Below are 22439 nucleotides of genomic sequence, written 5' to 3' on the forward strand. Positions count from 1 at the left end.
TGTCTTTATTAGTTTTTTTTCCATGTCCTCGGAGATGATTACTTGTGGTCACCTTTATCAACTCTCTGTCCAGTATGTCAATCTTGTTCACCAATTTATACATAGTTATCATGTCTCCTCTTGTTCTTCTCTCTTCTAATGTGGTCAGCCCCAGCTTCCTCAGTCTTTCCTCATAGTCTAACTCCTGAGTCCTGGTACCATCCTTGTTGCCAGCCTCTGTACCCTTTCCACCTTCTTCACATTTTTCTTCATATGCGGTGACCAGACACATGCTGCATATTCTAACTGGGGTCTTATTAAGGTACATAATATCTTCTTCATCATTCCTTCATCTAGGTAGTGGAATGCAAGGCCAATATTTTGAAGCATGTTATATGTTTTCCAAAAATCTTGTTAATGTGTTTCTCCGGTGACAAAGTGTTTTGCACGGTTACTCCTAAGTCTTTCTCCTCATTGGTCTCTTTAATTTTCTCATCACCCAGCCTGTAATCCCTGTTTGGTCTGTATCTACTTCTTCCCATTTTCATAACATGGGTCTTGTCTATATTAAATTCCATCTGCCACTCTTACTCCACTCATATATTTTATCAAGATCTTCCTGTAACTTGTTACAATCTTCCACATTCTTTACTCTCCTCATAATTTTAGTATCGTCCAAACATGTTCATGTAACTGTCAATTCCTACTGGCATATCATTAACATAAATCAAAAACATGATGGGACCCAGCACTGACCCTTGTGGAACTCCACTGGTTACCTTCTTCCACTCGGACTTCTTCCTCTCACCACTGTTCTCATTTCTCTTCCCATTAAGTAATTTTCCATCCATTTTGCTAGTTTATCATTTACTCCTCCAATCATCTTTAGTTTCCACATCAGTCTATTGTGTGGTACTTTATCAAAGGCCTTTCTCAAGTCCAGGTAGATAGCATCCACCCATCCCTCTCTATGTTGTAGTATGTCAGTCACTCTTGAATAAAAACATAATAAATTGGATACACGATCTTCCTTTTCTGAAACCAAACTGCCTTTCACTCAGAATGTTTTCACTTTCTAGATACTCACTCCACTTAGCTTTAATTACTTCTTCACATACCTTGCACAATATACTAGTCAACGATACTGGTCTATAATTTAGCGGTTCCATTCTACTACCATTCTTATATATAGGCACAATGTCAGCTCTTTTCCACTCTTTCGGGACTAATCCTGTTCGTATGGAGGTTTCCACAATATCAAATATGGGGTTCAACAATTGATCCTTACATTCTTTAGCAACCTCCCAGATATGCCATCAGGCCCCATTGATTTATTAATATCCAGATTGCTTATAATTTTCCTTACATCTTCCTTAGTAACCATGATGTCCTGCATTTGCTTTATTTCCGTAGGCCTTCCTCCCATAAAATGCTCCTCCTTTGTAAACACTTTGCAAAAGTTGTCGTTCAAAATTTCAGCTATATCTCCAGCATCCTCATATACTTCTTCCCATTTTTACCTTTTCTATTGCCTCCTTTTATTTAGTTTTCCATTTATGAATTTGTAAAACATTTTGGGTCACTATCACAGTTTTCCACCACCCTCTGTTCATATTCCTTCTGTGCTGTTCTCCTTACTTCAACATATCTATTCCTTGCTGTTTTGTAGACTTCTCTTGATAATACATCACTGTTTTTCTTAAGTTTCTTCCATGCCTTTTCTTTGTTCTTTTTGCTTCTTCACAATTTCTATTAAACCACTGTTTATTATTTAAAGTCCTCTTTCTGTGATATGGCACAAACTTTTCACAGCAGAGTTATACAAATCCATAAATTTATCGTATTTCAATTGCATATCCCTTTCCTGGTATACCACGGACCAGTCAATTTCATTAAAGAACTCCCTTATATGGTTATAATTTGCCCTAGTATAATTTAATTTTTCCTCCCTGTGCTCCACAATCTTATTCGTGCTTAATTCTGTATCCAGCTCAAAGCTTAGGACATCATGATCGCTTTTCCCCAAGGGACATTCATGTTCAATTTCCTCTTTAGAGATGCCCTGGTAAATACCAAATCCAACCTTGCTGCAACATCTTGTCCCCTGCACCTTGTTGGTGATCTCACCCACTGTGTCATCAAGTTATTTGTTGCTACCTTTAACAATTCCTCTGCCCACTCACCACCATTCACCACTTCGTAGTCTTCCCACACTATTTCTTTGCAATTAAAGTCTCCAACTATCATCACTCTATCCTTTCTGATGAGTTCTTGCTTCATTCTGTCTAGAGTATTTCTCATCACCATTTGGTACTGTTCATATTCCCAAGCACTGGTTCTGGGTGGTATGTATACTGTTATAATATTAATGTCCCTCTTGCCATCTGTTATAAGCATACTTATCACTTCCTCATTTCTCTTACTATAGTTCACCTCCTTCACTATCAGATCTTCCTTAGTAAGAACCATTATACCACCACCTCCTTTATTTTTTCTATCATTTCTCCATACTTTGTAGTGTTTTACATCAAACCAGTCTAGCTTTATTTCGGCCTTAACTTTGTTTCCACCACACACATTATGTCCGGTTCATTGTTTCTTAGGTAATCCAAACATTCTAGCTTCTTAGACAGAAATCCATCTATATTCGTGTATGTCACTTGAATTCCATTCCTAATCTCTTTCTTCCATGTTTCAGTCAGTGTAATGTCTATTCCGTCTGTTTTATCCACCACTTCTTCAGCCTCCCATTTCTCATCCTCAAAAAAAACTTGGTCTTTTCCTCCTCGGTTCTTTCCTCATTCTTCTCTCTCACTTCAGTTACAAGCTCTTTCATTTTCATTCTTTCATCCTGTGTCACATTTCTTCTGTAAATTGTTTTGGTTTCCACGTAGTCTTTAAGTTTCCAGGCCCTCCTCAGCAAGGCCTCGGCTGCCACCTGAGACTTTAACTTCAATTTTAATGGTCTACTCTTGCCTTCTTCAAAAGCTCCTAGTTTCACACTTTCCTCTACCTCAGCATATAGGCTATATGGTGTGTGTGTGTGTGTGTGTGTGTGTGTGTGTGTGTGTGTGTGTGTGTGTGTGTGTGTGTGTGTGTGTTTTTCACTGTTTGATCTGCTGCAGTCTCTGACGAGACAGCCAGACGTTACCCTACGGAACGAGCTCAGAGCTCATTATTTCCGATCTTCGGATAGGCCTGAGACCAGGCACACACCACACACTGGGACAACAAGGTCACAACTCCTCGATTTACATCCCGTACCAACTCACTGCTAGGTGAACAGGGCTACGTGAGGAGACACACCCAAATATCTCCACCCGGCCAGGAATCGAACCCTGGTCATCTGGCTTGTGAAGCCAGCGCCCAACCACTGAGCTGTGTGTGTGTGTGTGTGTGTGTGTGTGTGTGTGTGTGTGTGTGTGTGTGTGTGTGTGTGTGTGTGTGTGTGTGTGTGTGTGTGTGTAGGCACATTTGAGATTTCAGGAACAAAAACGTTGTATTTACCTTATCTTTCAGTTCCTTCATTGAAGTAAACACATGTCTCACTGTTCTGGTGATGACACCTTCCAGTTCCTCACTATTAGGACAGCCTTCCATGGTGAAAGTCTTGCCTGATCCAGTCTGACCATAAGCAAACACACACACATTATATCCATCCAGAGCTGACTGGACCAGCTGAGATATCTCCTCAAATACTTCTGCTTGGGTTGCACACGGGGTGAACACCTTGTCATACGTGAATTCCAAGAGACCGTTTCCTCGCCCCTTGAGGCCAGACATAGTGCTGCTGTTCACATCTGATGAATTATGGAACTTATTGAATCACTGCAACCACAGTTGTAATGGAATAGATGCTGTTCCAAAATCCAATATGCACTTCAGTGTTAGAAAAATGGGAAAACAAAAATATTACATTATTTGTCATAATCCTGTCAAAAAATAAAAGGAAAACGTAAGCAATCAAGACTTACCTCCACCTTTACAAAGCTCAAGAGTGCGTTCATCAAGAAAATTAATGTGATGGATATCACTGGAATCCCCGTTGTTCTTGATTTCCTCTCCTATCAGAGGACGTACCCGACAGAAAACTCTAATGTTTCCCTGGAAATAGATTATTACATATTAAAGGTAGTTTATTTCACATGAAGTGCATTTTGCTGGGTTAACTCCAGACATCATGGTAGTCAAGTAGGAGGCAGTAGACACCTGCCAAAAAAGATAATTACTCCCAGTAAGGTCTAAAGCTGTGAACTCGTTAAAACCACTGTGACCTCACTGAATGTTTCCTTTGTGTCTCACAGCCAGCCCTCTAAAGACAACTCTCTTCCTTAACACAAAACAACACGCATCTATAGTCTGACCATTTTATGAAGATCATTTAGGTGTTGGCTTTTACGGGGAATTCCCAGCCTGCAACACTGCCATGCTTATATCAATACGCACCTCAAGTCAGGTGAATGGTGTTGTAGTCTATGTACATTGTGATGCTTGAAAAGACAAGTTAGTGTAATCTATGTTTATTTTTAAAAAGAATATTTTGCATTGTTTTGCAAACACCACAATACTTGACAACGTTTCTTCCAAGCGTTGTCACATCCCTTTAGGTGACCGAGTGAGGTCACACATCAAACTGATCGTGTTAATCCATGGGTCACTTCCTCTCTCACTGCCAACCAGGATGGAAGCTACCTCTCTCACTCGCTCTTGTGTCCTTTTACCTCAATGGTGGTGTAGAATATAAGTCATTAATAAAGAATAATTATATATCATAGTCTAAGGAAATTATCATATGAAAAAAGGAAATCTATCACCTTTAAATAATATCAATAGTGCAGAGAGAGAGAGAGAGAGAGAGATACATGGTGTGGGAACCAAGGTTCCCATTGACACAGGTTCTGATCCCATAATTTGCCCAGCACAAGGTTTGGCAGCACCGCAGGCTAGAAAATCCCCCCCAAAAAAACAACGCAAAAATGATTTTCATAAAATGGTCAGACTATAGTCACAAACACTACTTTCACTCAGAATTAAAAATTAGATATAGCAACTTCTAATCAAACCTTAGTCCCTTTCAGGAGGAGGAACCATGTTCCCAGGTGAGACTATCTTACTGGTATCAACTCAGCATTCCTAAGCCTATCTATCATCCACTTTCTTAGTTTACTTATATGATCCTAAGTCTGTTGTTTGGCGATACACTCTAAATCAGTAATTCCCAACCCCAGGGTTGTGACCCAAATTAGGGTCACGAGGGTGTTTCTGAGGGCGCCAGAGGGTCTTGCAAAAATTTATCTCAATAATTCACAGCTGTTCACATTTTTATTTTGATTAATGTAACTGATTTACTTTAGTAGGACAAGGTAAAGATTTTACTGGACACATATACAGTGGAGATTCAATACTCAAACTTAATTAATTCCAAATGGCTGTTCAAGTATCAAAAAGTTTGACTATCGATACCTATAAATCAGGTAATTTATTCTAATCTTAGCAAAACCTTAAATCTATAAAAATTTCAATGTAATTTATTTTTTTAGTTTTGATTTCTAGATACAGTAAGTGAAGGTTGGTGATGGATAATGCAGAAGAGGAGGGGAGAAGAGTGGAGAGGAGGACGGAGGTCGTCGGAAGACAAGTCACCAACCATTAACCCCTTCCCAGTGGAGGATCTATATATAGACGTTTCAAAAACGGAACTTTTTGTCGGATTGTCTACGTATATATAGACACTTGTTCTTATTTTACTGCACTAAGTTGTAGCATGGTCTATATATAGATGATTCCTTACAAATAACAAAATTCATAAAATAAATCATTATTTGGCATCTCAACTACCCAAACACTGGTCATTATGGCCTCTCAAGGCCAGTCACCGCTTGTGCTTTGTTGATGGTGGATGTGCTACGCACATAAGCTAATATTGGAAATTTTTGCATTATTTACACTTTGTTATCATTAGTCTTTGATGTCAAAGAGAAAGAACTGTACCACATGCCAGCAACGTTGCTTAAAAATGAACAGGTACAAGTATGTATGTGAAAAATGAAAAGAAAAATTAAGTAAATAATATCTAGGTCACAAGTCTTGGATGTGAGTAACTAAAACATTCATATAAGCATATTGACATATATTATCACCAATCAAACACTAACAACACTTACATATAGATTCAATTGTTTGTTCAGTTTTGCGGCAAAGTCTATATATAGATGTCACTTGTTCAGTTTTGCGGCAGAGTCTATATATAGACTCAATTGTTTGTTCAGTTTTGCAGCAGAGTCTATATATAGATGTCACTTGTTCAGTTTTGCATCAGAGTCTATATATAGATGTCACTTGTTCAGTTTTGCAGCAGTCTATATATAGATGTCAATCAGGAGTACGCATGTGCGGGGAAACTATATATAGACATATGGATGAACAGTAGCGCCCATATATAGACAATTTTCTATTTGGTAGTTCACTCATCTGCTCTGCCACTGGGGAAGGGTTAAAATGTCTGGTGTGATTCTTGTGAACCCACTAGTGGAGGGATGTGGCTCATTAACACTTGTACAGCGATACCTTTCGATACGGTCGTCCTAACTTACGATTATTTTGAGATACGACATGAAATATTCGAAAATTTATGCCCCAACATACAACGAAAAATTTGAGATACGATGAACGATAATAATTATTGCAGAAGCGAACGCTAGGTAGCAAAATCTGCGGTCGGCTGCTGCCCGCTCAGTTTGTTTGTTGACGCCTCATTGTTCAAACACGTTATGTTATTCGATGTGTTTGTGCTCATTTTTCATCTTATTTTGGATATATATACTTTATTTTGTTATTAACCATGGGTCCCAAAGCTAAAGACAAAGCTAGTGAAAAGAAAAAACCTAAGAAAATGATCACGATGAAAGCAAAACATGAAATTATCACAAAGTATGTGCGTGGCATTCGTATCATCGACTTGGTAAAGGAGTATGGCCGCAATCCTTCTACAATATCCACAATCATCAAGCAGAAGGAAGAGATCAAGAAGCTGCAACCTTCCAAAGGTGTCACCATTATTTCCAAGCTACGTACTGATAAACATTGATGAGATGGAACGGCTACTTTTAATATGGATTAAGGAGAAGAAATTGGCTGGTGACTGTTTCTGAAGCAATCATCTGTGAGAAGGCTAGCACCATTTTCCAAGACCTTAAGCGTGAAGCAGCCGAGACGGAGGGTGGCCAAGGGAGTGATGAGTTCAAAGCCAGTCGTGGATGGTTTGACAATTTTAAGAAACGAAGTGGCATTCATTCTGTCATTCGTCATGGAGAGGCATCGAGTGCTGATGTTAAGGGGGCTGAAAATTTCATTAAGGATTTTGAAAAACTCATTTGTGAAGTAGGATACCTGCAGCAACAAGTATTCAATTGTGACGAAACAGGATTGTTTTGGAAGAAAATGCCTAGGCATACGTTTATCATGGCAGAAGAAAAAAGTCTACCCAGTCACAAGCCTATGAAAGATAGGGTAACGCTTGCCCTTTGTGCCAACGCTAGTGGCGATTTCAAATTGAAGCCATTACTAGTTTATCACTCAGAAAATCCAAAGGCATTCAAAGCTCATAAAGTGATTTAAGAAAGATTGCAAGTTCTGTGGCATGCAAATAGTACAGCATGGGTGACACGTCAGTTTTTTATTGAATGGATGAACGTAGTTTTTGGTCCTTCAGTCAAGAAATACTTGACTGATAATGGTCTGCCACTTAAGTGTGTCCTCCTCTTGGATAATGCCCCGGTCACCTCCCAGACCTTACAGATGACCTTTTAGATCAGTGTTTCCCAACCTTTTCGCAGCGATTACCCAAAAATACAATTTCACAATCATCCATTACCCCAATGAACAAATACTCGTAATATAGGAAAAAAAGTAACTCTATTTCATACTTCAAAAACAGACAAAATAGAAACTATGCAACACAATAATGCAAATCTATAATACGAAAAGAAGTAATTTTAGTTCATACATAGAAAGCAGAAAAAATTAATAGAAATCTTCATTGAAATTATATGAAAATGTAAACTGATTGCCTCATCCCATGCCAAACATCCATTACCCCAAAAACATGGGGTCATTACCCCACTGGGGTAATTTACCCCTAGGTTGGGAACCAGTTTTAGATGAATGTAAATTCATTAAAGTTATCTATCTGCCAGCCAACACAACATCTATCCTCCAGCCCATGGATCAACAGGTGATATCCAACTTTAAGAAACTTTTCACGAAGCATCTTTTCAAGCGTTGCTTTGAAGTTACTGAAAATACGAACCTAACATTGAGGGAGTTTTGGAAGCAACATTACAACATTGTGATCTGTGTTAAGCTTATAGATATTGCCTGGCAAGGTGTTACCAAAAGAACACTGAACTCAGCTTGGAGAAAATTATGGCCAGATGTTGTTTTAGAGCGAGACTTTGAGGGATTCGATCCTGTTGAGGAGGAGATTGTATCTATTGGTCGCTCTATGGGCTTAGAGGTAGACGAAGCAGATGTTGCTGAACTCATTGAGGAGCACGCTGAAGAACTCACAACGGAGGGGCTGAAGGAGTTACACAAGATTTCCCATGAGGAGGTAATGCAAGAACTCAGCAGTGAGGAGGATGTTGAGCAGGAGGAGGAACTAACTTCACGTGAAATTTGTGATATCCTAGGCAAGTGGCAGGAAGTGTCAGATTTTGTGGAAAAAAGACACCCTGATAAATTGTCTACAGGCAGAGCGAGTGTCTTATATAATGATACGTGTCTCACATTCTTTCGTAACATTCTAAAAAGGAGGCAGAAACAAACCTCTCTTGATCGTTACTTTGTGAAGGCCTGTTAGTGAAAGTCAAGGTGAGGCCAAAAGGGCCAGACATGAGAGTGCTGAAACTGATGAAAGTGAGGCCAAAAAGGCCAGACATGAAAGTGATGATTAGGTGATGATTATGCAAGAAAAAAAAAAAAAAAAAAAAAAAAAAAAAAATTTAAAAAGCCACCCCCAAAAAAACATTAAGAATAAGTTTAGCATTAGAAATAAGTTTAGCAATGTTTTTGTGTTTACGTACATTACGTACGTATAAATCCTCCTCCTCCTCCTCCCCCTGCAGGCCGCAGCTCACTGTCACTGTGGTAAGTAAAATTTCTTTCTTTTTTTTATTGATTTTATTAACATTTATCATATTAATGTGTATTTTTATCATTATGTGTGTTATTACTCGTTTATTTATATACAAATTGTGTATATTATATGTAATTTAACTGTGTTTTAGGATGGTTTCATAGCGCTAGAACGCATTAATTCATATTACATGTATTTATATGGTAAATATTGATTTGACATACAATTTTTTTGACATACAACGATGGTTATACAGTCTGTGCGGATAATCATTGCGCGTCTCCGAAATGGGAGCGTTTATAAATGTGACGTACCATTTTCATTACAATAAAACAAAAAAAATCAACACTTACCATAGTAATTAGTACTTTGTTGCATAGCCCCGTTTCTTAATGACCATTTGAAGGCGACATGGCACACTGTCAGCAAGATTTGAAATTTCTTAGGATTAAATTCTTCCCAGCACTTTCGGAGTTCACTTTCTAGTTTAGGGAGAGTGGAGGTGTCACGCATAAGTTTGCCTTTAATGATGGCCCAGAGGTTTTCTATGGGTGAGATGTCGGGAGAATTACCTGGCCAGTCATGTATTCTCTGAATGCCACAATCGTCAAGCCACTGTGTTACTTCTCTGGCCGTGTGGCAGGTTGCTCCGTCTTGCTGGAAAATCTCCGCATGTGTTTTTTCAAAGCACTCCTCTAGATGGTCATTAAGAAGTTCAAAATACACAATTTTGTTAACAGTTGCTTTTTTTGGGAGAATAACTAAATTCCCAACACCATGGTATGTAAAACATCCCCACACCATTAAACTTGGGGGGTGTTTTGTAGTCTTTTGCGTGTACCGGGGCTCGGTAGGGTCTGAACCGGGGCGACGGTACACTCTAGTTCGTCCTCCTCCACTTACACAGAAGGTGCTTTAGTCACTCCACAGCAGTGCGCCACTTTTCAAGAGGCCAATCTTTGTATTTCTTGGCAAACTTAACCCTCTTCTTCCACTGGCGTTCATTAATTAGTGGCTTTTTGCGCGCAGGGTAGCACTTGTACTTAACCCCTTCAATACGGTGACGCCTATGTAGGCGTCATGAAGCCCCAATAGCATATATGGTGACGCCTACGTAGGCGTCATATTTCTTTTCTGGGCTTTCTTCAGTTCAGTTGTCCCGTATAATGTGTTGGATACCAACTACACACGCCGTATGCTGTCCTTAAAATCCTAGTGCTCCTCCCACCATCCTTGTCTCCACCAATCACTAAAGATAAGCTACATGCCTTGTGTCTAAAATTACCCAATGGCATAGACTGTTCCCATCTCTCTCTCTCTCTCTCTCCCTCTCCCTCTCCCTCCCTCTCCCTTCCCTCCCTCTCCATCTCCCTTCCCTCCCTCTCCATCTCCCTTCCCTCCCTCCCCATCTCCCTCTCGAAAGATAAGTTACATGCGTCCCGCCTTGTAACATTCGTGAAAACACACACACACACACACACAAATACAAAAACAACAAATTTTCATATCTCTCTCTCTCTCTCTCTCCTCCCTTCGCTTCCTCTCCTTCCCTCCCTCCCCTCTTCCTCTCGAAGATAAGCTACATGCGTCCCGCTTGTGTCTAAAATATTAGCAAATGTCACTCTCTCTCTCTATCTCTCTCTCTCTCCGAAGAGAGAAGCGTCCACTTTCCTCTTCGAAGGCAATATAGTAACTAAAAAATAGCAGCATAATACACAAAGACGACAAGCATGACAAGCTTGCACGAGTTTCCAGCTCGGCAAGGCACTATCACCCGTATATCATACAGGCGGGCTTTTTTAACATCCGGCGCGAAGGGGTTAAGGTCACGTTGCAAAGTTTCCTGCACAGTACGAAGTGACACATTAGAAAGAAGTTCTGGGTTTTGTTCTTTTAATTCCTTTGCTGTAATGGTAGGAGTGATGTCAATTTGTTGTTTTAGCACATTCCTGGTCCTGCTACCAATTTTCTTGGGTTTCCCTGGCTACTTCACAGGGAGCGGAAGCACTTTCTCCCCGCCAGCCTTAAATCAGTGGACGAGGTTTTGTACTGTTCTAAGCTTCAGTTTTTTATCTGACAAATTTCCTTATTGCTGTGCCCAGCTTTGTAAAGATCAATGATTCCTTGAATTGTTTTGGGATCTGTATGTTAGGCATTAGGTAATGTAAGAAAATAATGCAAAAACACTGAGTGGTAGGGAGAACCTAGGCGGTCACTTCAAACATATTCAAAACTGTCAACTATCACCAGAGGAAAGGAGGGTGAGGGTAACACCCCCATACCCCCACCACTGAGTGGGGAAGAAAACGTGCATCGCTACTAGACACACGATTCATGCTGCTTTAATTTTTTTTTTTACATTACGGGAGGTTTAAAGATTTGCGCGCCAAACACCGCTATAAGGACTACGGCGCAAAGATTATCCACACAAGCCTGTAGAATGAATTAAAATCGTATCTCAAGGTACCACTGTACTTTCACTAGATTCCGTATTTTCACCATTAATATGCCTCCTTGGTGCCGTTGTAAGTTTCTAAATTAAAAACTAACGACAGAACCCGAATTTTTTTTTCTCAAGACTCAATACGACTAGGGATGCGCACTGGTATCAGGAATACCGGTATTTTACATCGGAATTACCGGTAATAACAGCATCAGAACAAAAGAACGGCAGCGGCAGGGAGGAAGAGGCCACAGCTTGGTTTACAACCCAGTGTGCGGCCGTTTGATTGCCAGATATTTTCACCGCTGATAAGCCTTTGGTGTTCATGTACCGTATTTGACGGCATATAAGACACTTTTTTCCAAAATTTTGGCTCGTAAAATCACCCTGCATCTTATACACGAAGTTGAGACCTCCCATGGGCTCTTGAGACACATTAACCCAGCTTACGATCAATGCTTCTACCTAACCTAAACTCCACGCATCATTATTTTATTGCTTGTATCATTATTAATAACAGTATTATTGCCGTTACTTTAAAAACAAATTATCGTATTATGACAGAGTCTTTAAATATAAATTATCACAAAAATGAAAGCAATCTATCATAATCCATGAGTCTTGTTTATAAGCATCAGCTGATCGGAAGAACCCCGCTCTACATGCCATCTGTTGGCAAGAAACCAAACTACAGAATATAATCCATATAATTAACATCTATTCCATCTAAATTTTTGTTCTTCTTCTTGCTTTTTATTCATCTATTTTATGTCTATTCTATTACATCTATTACCAATCTATTTAATGCTTATTCTATTTACCGTATATACTGTTCATGACCATTAGGGATTTGGTATCACTCTTCTGGTTTTGAAGATGATTAAAGTATCGTATTTCCCTGTTTCTGAAGTTTATGGTCAAGTGTAGTGCCAGCTTCCTTTTATTTTAGTGTTCCTTTAATAAAAGATTTTTTTTTTTTTTTTTTTTTTTTGCTTCATGGAAAAAAGGCTTTATCTTAGTGTTCAATGTTTATTGCTGTTGTGATGCTTTGCATGCCTGTAATGTGCTGTGAGACTGCTATCAAAAATATATGCTTAAATACACTACAACCACATATGTGAACATGCAACTATCAGGTATTTATTTTAATATTAAACAAAACTTTTGTGTTCAAGTATTGAAAAGTTCAACTATTAAGATGTTCGAGTATTGAGGCTCCACTGTATAATAAAAGGTCATAAAACACCTATACTCATGCAATTCCGCTCGTTGTAAGGGCAACTTTCATGTACAATACATGTACTTGACCGCCAAACAGTGAGCGAGGACCCTGAGTGACCAGTGAATCACATCTGTGATGCTATGGCAATGAAAGAATGTATTGCATGCATCATACTTGTTAGTGTTTTTCAGTTTTTTTTTTTTTTTAATCATAACTCGTACATGCCTTCCTCCCATTGCCCTATTTGCTCCTGTCTGTCAGTCTGTCCATCTGTCTCTGCCTTTGTCTGACTGCCCGTCTGTCTGTACCTCTGTCTGCTTGACTGTCTCCGCTTGTTTGTCTGTCTTGGTTAGGTTAGATTTATTCTTACAATTATGGTTGCTACTCCAGGTTAAGACTACATTTTGGGTCACAATAAAAAAAAAACGTTGGGAAACACTGCCTAATCCCATCACACATTCTCAACTCAGTTTACTTTGGTCACAAAAAGATCAATAGTAATCACAGCTCAATCCAGTCATACTCAACTTACCTTTAACTCCAAGACTTGGTTATGAAGCTTCCTACGGAAAGTCTCACCCTCCAACAACTTCTTTTCAAGGATAATAATAGTATTAGCTTGAGTAGAAGTTTCATCTTCTAATTCAGCCACCTTCTTATTCCGGTCATTCAGTAGTAGTTTTGTAGAGCTCAGTTGAGCCTCAAGGCCACTTGAGACACTTGTCAAGTTAGAAACTGTGGTCTGAAAGTAAATTAAAAAGTTCATAGTGAACACTGTCCAAATCAAGGGGGAAGCATATGAATGATGAGTTGAATTTTATGCAAATAAGTTGTACGAATGACGAATTGTACGATTAAAGAGGTGGACAAATGGCAGGATTCCACTATTAACAATAACAGTTACACTAGGTAGCTGACAACAAGAACTGTAATACTACCTTAAGACCTGCCAGCTCATCTTCCCTGGATGAGAGATCTGCTTCCAGTGTCTTGATCCTCCTTTCAAGGGAAGATTTTTGGATTGCAGTTCTTCAATGTTTCTTTCCAATACTTGTCTTTCATTACTTCTCTGCCTTACTTCTTCACTGCAAGGCAAACATTTCAACATCAGCACCTTTTACAAACAATGAGTATAAAGTGGCACTAAGAAGGTACTAGGAGCAAAATTATGTAGTAAATATATGTTGAATTTTTAGACAGTCCATAATAGAGCCAGCTGTCAGAGATTATAAATAAAAATTAAATAGTATATTTCAAAGTTTAGCAGTTAAGAAAAGTCTGAAGCTGGAAAGAAAATTCTGGTTTATTACTGAGAGAAAAATAAATCTGTGTAATGACATACTTGAGCTTGGTAGTCAGAGCATCAATCTGTTCCTGATTGGCTTGAGTTGTGGAATGAGACTGTTGCAAGTTTTGGTTCAAGTTTTGTTTTTCCTCTTCCAGATTTTGAATGCGACTGTCATAATCATTGAACTTGGCCAGCAGGTTTTCCCGCTCAACTGTGCTACACTTGACCAGTTCCTCCATGTCTTGTAGTCGTCCTTTCAGATCCCATGGAGCCCTTTTCTTCTTGGCTGCCAGTTGAATGTTTATTAAATAAGTATTCCTTTGGTCAATTCAGACATAATATCTATCTAGGAGTTACACCTAGAAAGTAAAATCAATGGACTATTCTCTAGCATCAGTCCTCTTCTATTTACAGCCTCAATTATGCTATCTATCCATCCTTCACATAGCCTACCTCACAATTTTACACTTTAACACATTTGAACTTTGTATCTTGCTTCACATATACTGCAAGAGCCATTAACTGTATCAAATTTCTATAAGCTAATGACAGAGCTACAAGGCAGTATTTGGGTAGGCAAACCTTTAGTGACTGCATCCCCTCCAGGACCTGTGTCAGTGTCCTGGGTGTTGTTTACTCGGTTGGTGATGTTTGCCCCAGGCCTACGAGACACTGCACCAGAAACATAAGTCAATTACATGATATGAAAATTCATGTTATCATGAAATAAATCATCATCCATAGTACATACTTTAATTCTAAAAATACTTATGCAAAATTTTCATGTTTTCCATCACATAGTGTTTCTCTTAATCACTCCCTATACCCACAGGACTGAGGACCATGAGGTGTTACCTGAACACTCTTGAGCTTATTTTATTTGCACGACTCATTGCTAACAGTGTTCTTGAATCCTAACTCATCATTCACAAGGGTCAAGTAACACAGACATCCAGAAATGTTGAAAATACATGAATAATTTATGCAGCTCTTATTAAAAAATCAGACTTCCCTTCAAAAGTGCATTTCCTTTAAAAGCACTCCTGATCTACTCTCTGGACTTGTTTTGGTAAAGAAGAGCCATATATACTCTTGATATGAAGTAAAGATGTATGGCAATGAATCATTGTAGCTTTTAGCTTATTTACCAGTTTTACCTTACAAGTTTTTAGTAAGACATCCTAAAAAAGTAAAATCACTTCGAAATAAGATTAATCATGAGACAAGAATTGGTGAGTCAATGCAAAACAGCCCAACAACTTAAGTAAGCCAACCCTATCTTGTGAGCAATTAATTAATCAATCATACCTAATTGTTCAAAATATGGAGTAATGAGTAAAAGTTTCTAATGCATCAAACAAAAAGAAATGAGGTTTTGCATTAAATTCAAGTTTAACAAAGAAAAAAGAAAAGATAATTACAGGACGTCATCGAAAAGAAGGCGCTTGGTTACAACCCAGTTATGACTTGGTCCGGTTGTAAGACAGACATGTCAAATTATCAAAGTATATAATGCTTAGTAATCACACTGTTATCATTTTAAGCTGTATGGTATCTTAGAAACATTTTCTTTGTTCATTATTTTTATTTTATTGGCTCAATATTTCTATCATCAGATTTGTCATTGTTCATCATTTTTTCTTCATTAATCCCTTCAACACGATGACATATATTTTGTGTCATCAGGGCGCTCGTGACATATCCGATGATGCACACACTGTGTCATGGCAGCTTTCTGCTAAGATGGTGTGTTTTCTTTCCTGGATATTGTATGAGACCTCTCAGAATGTAGGTCGTATATGATGCAATGGCATGCTTGACTTTCATTATTGTTACAAGGGTGTATGACTCCTATATCAGGATAAGTACTGATGAACCATGCTGGAAATATTTATTTTATTTTCATAATTTTTCTTTTATGGTGCCAATAGATTATTTACCTTAAAAATTAATGTTTTCTTTCGTTTGTCATCTTCAGAAAATGGCCTTCAGAGGGCAGCTAATTTTTTTTTCTCTAAAATTTGCGTCGGTTTATTTCTTAGTGTACATACCTAATATGAAAAATTGCTTACCATCATCATTATTTCCAGAGAGAGAGAGAGAGAGAGAGAGAGAGAGAGAGAGAGAGAGAGAGAGAGAGAGAGAGAGAGAGAGAGAGAGAGAGAGAGAGAGAGAGCTGCCTATGAGTCAGGTATCTCACAATTCTAACCCAGGCAGAATATGGTGCCAGGAGCCATTTTTAGCTGTCCAATGTGAAGAGGTTGATATTATAGCCATAGTTGTAGTCATAAAGTCAAACAGTTATATGTTACAACGGTTATAAGTTGACAACTACCTGTACTAATTTCCTTGCTTTTCATCTACAAGCATCCAGACAGAAGCACATGCCTGACACTTACCTGCTCCTTGTCGGACAAGGTTGGCCGAAGCAGCAGTGATGTTAGACGGACGACCAGTCAGGTTGAGGGTTGATGCACCCATCCTGGAGCTGGCCAAGTTCCTCTTGGTTATGCCTCTATTTCTTGTAACACCAGAGTTTAGGTTGGCCATGGACACAGATCTGAGAGAGATATAAAAAATGCATACTGTATAACACAGAAAACAAATGAAAAAGATGTACGGTATACCAATTAATATTTTTTCCTTTCACATGTTGTTCCTTGTCTTGCTTCTGACCTCAGCCATTCCCTACTATGTGAGTGAGGGTATTGGTGAAATGCAAAACACTGAGTGGCAAATTTAATCCATAAGTGGTAAGTAATATACGATCCACTAACCTGCTGAGACTGCCACGTCCTCCCCTGGTGCCTCCACGGTACTGAGGCCTTGACATGATACCAGCGTCTTCAGCATCTGTTGTGGAGATATCATTTTCTATATATAATCAATCCTAAAATTCAATAAGTCATATCAGATTGAATATTTCTTTGCATTCATATCTCACAGTAATATTTCAGTTTCCAATACTGCATAATTATTCATTCTAAAAGTTATCTTGAAACTACATATCCATACTGACACATACATACATGTGTGAAATTGCAACTGCACTGGCACTAGCTATAAGGAATTTCTATCACATTTATGTAATCTTTACTATCTTGGATTAAATACAAGAAAATACAAAGATTTCAATTTTACAGACCTCCAGAATGCCTGGACCGCTTCTCAGGGGAAGTTATAGCACTGTCACTCCCCAGACGCTTCATGGCTGATCCAGGAGGCCTCAGTCTGGAGGGCTGAGGTAGATGGCGATTGGATGGCAGCTTTGACATTTTGGTCCTGTGGGATGAAACCAAGGGTTTACTTCTAGTATTGTAGCTGTTACTTATATAATCAGGACATCTTGCGGAGGGACAACCAGGATCTAGGAGCACCAGTACACCATGAGTAACAAGGTGCTATAAAATCCTGAAGTGATCTTTTCAAATAACCTGAAGCTGGGAAGACAAGTGGAGAAATTTGATGAAAAAGTAAACCCTATAAGAAGAGCAATGAAGAACACTTTCATACAATGATATGCTTCTAGCCTTATACCTATGCATGGTCAATCAGATCATCAATCATGTGCTAAACAGATCTGATATCTCTGTTCTAAAGGGGTCATTAATAAATCCAACCAGGTCCATCAATAAGCTGCAATCCAATTCTGGTCCTCTTATGCAAAAGGCAACATGCACTAGAAAGGACAAAACACTGAGCCAGTGAATTTGTACCCTCTCAGTCCATCCCCACTGAAAAGAGTAGCCAGAATAGGGATCACCACCTTACAAGTGAAGGCGAGACAAAGCAGATAAATCATGACAGATACATTAAAGTTCCTGAGAGGAACAGATCGAGCAGAAGATAACACATTGCTCAAGCTAGCATCTGATGACTCCATCCAGCGACCTGAAGAAAGCTAGTTTGAGAAAAGAGGAACAAATTATTCAAATCGAGTAGTTCATGAATGGAACAAACAACCAATGACAATGATTCATCTAGGTAAGGTTTGAGTCTTCAGTTTAAGATAGAATAAACGATGTTTCATGTTTGGGTAATGTTTTTTCCACAGATTCCGCTTAGGGTTTAGATATAAACGCCTGACTTAAGAGAAATCCCGAGTCACTTGTAGCATCAAGAGGGCTAGTGACATTTTTTCCGCTTCTTTATACACTATCATATATTTATACTGTGGGTTTGTGAACGTGATGGAATAATAAGGTGGCGTAGCTATACAGGGGCATTACCGAATTACTCCCGCTGTCTACCCTGGTACTGAAGTAAGCCCGACCCCTTCTGGGTACGGAGCTAGTTACATCCCTGCGCACTTTTGATAGCTACTTTTTCTTCAGGAATCCTGTATAACGCTAACCAGCAGACATATTTTGGACTTAAACTATAAGTAGCAGGCTCAAAATACCTACATTCAGTCAAATATAAGGAAAAAAACCAAATTTCTCTCAGGGAAATTGATAAATTCTATGAGCAACAGTTCAGAACACATCTTCAAGCCTCACTGGCTGGAGTCCTTGCAACACAACCCTTCCCTCACCTCACTCCTCTCCTCAACACTTCATAACACTTACCTATGATTCACGTGGGGTGAAAATTGAAAAGTGAATTCACGTTACAAGGAAAATGTGTACTATCTAATCCTCTCCAGGGTCTTCCCTCTTAGACGTACAGAGACCTTTAAATTCAAGACCCCAAACAAACTCATGGCCGCTGATTGGTGGAGGCTCGCCGCCCTCCACCAATGGAATAGCCTGGTGTTTGAATATGAATATCAGAGAATCGTGATGCGCACGCCACACTAATCGTTTAAGTAATCACTCTTATATAGAGAAATTAGTGATAGTCATACATATAAATTGAATTCTTAATAATTTTGAATGTTGATACTAAACATGGTAGATAAGCTAGGAATATGATTTCACCTTGAAAAAAAAAAAAAAAAATGCAGTTTGAGAAGACAGTTTATAATTACTCAAACTCAGGATATCCAAAAGGTTTCAATAAATTCTTACAGATTCTTACAGATGATCCTAAGGAAAAAGGCAAAAGTAAACCTGTGGATTAGCTCCGTACTTATACTGTTGCGTGCGTTCTCTGTGATAATTAAGTCCCATTAATGCCCAAGCGTACTTTAAAGGACATAAATAATGACTATATATATATATATATATATATATATATATATATATATATATATATATATATATATATATATATATATATATATATATATATATATATATATATATGGCCCTCATTCCGTTCAGGAAGAAGATATAAAATTACCATTTGTTTCATAAACACAGAACGACTTGTACGTTTTCTCCCGAAGTGCATTACAGAAAACGGGAATTCATGGGAAGGAAGTAAGATATTCACCTTGCATAAGAATGAATGTGACAGCTTCTCTGAAGATGGAGGGTACGTGGCTGTAGTCGCAAGAATCTTTTCAACAAAAAGAAGTAAGTCTGTTGTAGTATCCCTTACGTTTTACTCTTAAAATAAATAAATAAATAAAATAAAGAAATAAAGGTGTCAAATTGTGTGTGAAAAGAATCTTACAAAATATTCACATTATCTTGTCATGCTAGAGAATCTTAGACGTACTTTAAAGTACGCGTGGGCACTTCGTAAGGTGATGTGAAATTTGACCTACCTAATAGTCTCTATAGTACTTTCTTCTTTGAGCATCTTTAGATCCATGAAATAAAGAAAATGATTAGGCTATGTTGAACTGTGTTAAAATACTTTGGACACTACTTATCAGCAAAAATTATGGCACAATTTTGTTATATATAATATTTATAACTATTATTTCAGAGACTAGACCAGTAAAATAAAGAAAGTTACTAGGTTTCAACTAGATGTAGAATGTGAGAAATTAAATCTATATTTTACCAGAATTGAACTTGAACTATGCCAAGCAAGTCCAAACTAAATAGAAGTTCCCCATCTCTTCCCCCCACCATAAATGAATAAATAAATAAATATATAAATATATATATATATATATATATATATATATATATATATATATATATATATATATATATATATATATATATATATATATATATATATATATATATATATATATATATATATATATATATATATATATATATATATATATATATATATATATATATATATATATATATATATATATATATATATATATATATATATATATATATATATATATATATATATATATATATATATATATATATATATATATATATATATATATATATATATATATATATATATATATATATATATATATATATATATATATATATATATATATATATATATATATATATATATATATATATATATATATATATATATATATATATATATATATATATATATATACGTATAGAGAGAGAGAGAGAGAGAGAGAGAGAGAGAGAGAGAGAGAGAGACTGTGTCTAATTCACCTCGGTCGTCTGATGGTCACCCAGCCAGTCTTGCCCATTATGGATGGAGCTTAGAGTTCATAGACTGATCTTCGGATAGGACTGATACCGTACAGGTCCACAACACACTCCACACACCAGGAAAGCGAGGCCACAACCCCTCGAGTTACATCCCGTACCTATTTACTGCTAGCTGAATAGGGGCCACACATTAAGAGGCTTGCCCATTTGCCTCGCTGCTTCCCGGGACTCGAACCCTTCCCTCTCGATTGTGAGTCGAGCGTGCTAACCACACGCGGTGTATTTACCTAGTTGTAGCTAGTTTTACAGGGCCTGGGCTTTATGCTCGTGTGGCCCCGTCTCCATATCTACACTTATCCAATCTTACTTTAAAAGTATGCACACTCGTTGCAGACACTACTTCACTCAAACTGTTCCACGTTTCAATACATCTTTGCGGGAAACTATATTTTTTAACATCTCTCAGACATCTTCCTTTTCTCAGCTTTTTACTATGAGGTCTTGTGCTTTGGATGTCATATTCTTCTCTCAGGATCAGTTTCTCATTATCCACTTGGTCCATTCCGTTGATCAATTTATGAACTTGTATCAGATCTCCTCTCTCCCTTCTTTGTTCCAGGGTTGGTAGATCCATAGCCTTTAGTCTCTCCTCATATGTCATCCCTTCAAATTCTGGAACCATTTTTGTAGCCATTTTTTGTAGTCTCTCCAACTTTCTTATGTGTTTCTTTTTATGATGGGTCCACACTACTCCTGCATATTCCAATCTGGGTCTTATTATAGAACTTATCAATTTCTTCATCATTTCTTTGTTCATATAGTGAAATGCTACTCCAACATTCCTTAGCAAATTATATGTTTCTCCAAAGATTCTATCAATATGGCTTACCGGTTGATTGTTTTCTTCCATCGTCACTCCTAAGTCCTTTTCCTTTTTTACTTTCTCTAGTTCTACTCCATCTCCCATCTTATAGATTCCCACGGGTCGTCTTTCACTCTTTCCCATTTCCATGACATGGCTTTTGTTCACATTGAATTCCATTTCCCACTTTTTACTCCATTCCCAGATCTTATTTAGGTCTTCTTGCAGTATTTCACAAACCTCTTTTTGCTTATAACTCTGTACAGTTTCGTATCATCTGCAAACAGATTTATGTAGCTGTTCACTTCTTCTGGCATGTCGTTAATATAAATGAGGAAAAGTATTGGTGCCAATACTGACCCCTGTGGCACTCCGCTTTCTACTGCTCTCCACTTAGACTTCATATCTTTAACTACCGTCCTTATTTCTCTCCCCCTCAAATAATTTTCTATCCATCTCAATGTGCTTCCTTTTAAGCCACCCTTCTCCTCTAACTTCCACAGTAATCTTGCATGTGGCACTCTGTCAAATGCCTTTTTTTAAATCCAAATAAATACAGTCAACCCATTCCTCTCTCTCTTGTACTCTATCAACTATTCTAGAATAGAAACTCAATAAATTAGTTACACACGAACGTCTTTTTCTAAAACCAAATTGGCTATTTGATATTAATTTGTTGTCTTCAAGGAATTCGATCCATTGTTTCTTTATTATTCTTTCACACATCTTGCATATTACACTAGTTAGTGATACCGGTCTGTAATTTAAAGGTTCTTCCTTCCTTCCGCTCTTATATAGGAACCACCTCAGCTCTTTTCCATTCTACTGGTACTGTTCCATTTTCTATTGAGCATTTTATGATGTTGTATATAGAACTTGCTAGTTCTTCCCTACATTCTTTCAGTATTCTGCCTGAGTGTGTGTGTGTGTGTGTGTGTGTGTTTAACTGTTTGATCTGCTGCAGTCTCTGACGAGACAGCCAGACGTTACCCTACGGAGCGAGCTCAGAGCTCATTATTTCCGATCTTCGGATAGGCCTGAGACCAGGCACACACCACACACC

General features: G+C 38.0%; 1 protein-coding gene across 1 annotated transcript in view; it reads right to left on the bottom strand.

The window, feature by feature from the left end:
• Positions 1-20659, bottom strand: part of LOC123520065 (carboxy-terminal kinesin 2-like) — a 39315-nt gene extending 18656 nt beyond the window's left edge. Inside the window, 11 exon segments of the mRNA XM_045281946.1 lie at positions 3487-3779; positions 3954-4083; positions 13313-13522; positions 13719-13804; positions 13807-13865; positions 14123-14354; positions 14651-14740; positions 16468-16628; positions 16846-16921; positions 17214-17350; positions 20515-20659. Of these exon segments, the coding sequence (XP_045137881.1) occupies positions 3487-3779; positions 3954-4083; positions 13313-13522; positions 13719-13804; positions 13807-13865; positions 14123-14354; positions 14651-14740; positions 16468-16628; positions 16846-16921; positions 17214-17350; positions 20515-20552 (1512 nt within the window). The 5' untranslated portion in view covers positions 20553-20659.
• Positions 20660-22439: the final 1780 nt, after the last annotated feature.

Source organism: Portunus trituberculatus, chromosome 46, assembly GCF_017591435.1.
Source record: "Portunus trituberculatus isolate SZX2019 chromosome 46, ASM1759143v1, whole genome shotgun sequence".
In the NCBI taxonomy this organism is placed as follows: domain Eukaryota; kingdom Metazoa; phylum Arthropoda; class Malacostraca; order Decapoda; family Portunidae; genus Portunus; species Portunus trituberculatus.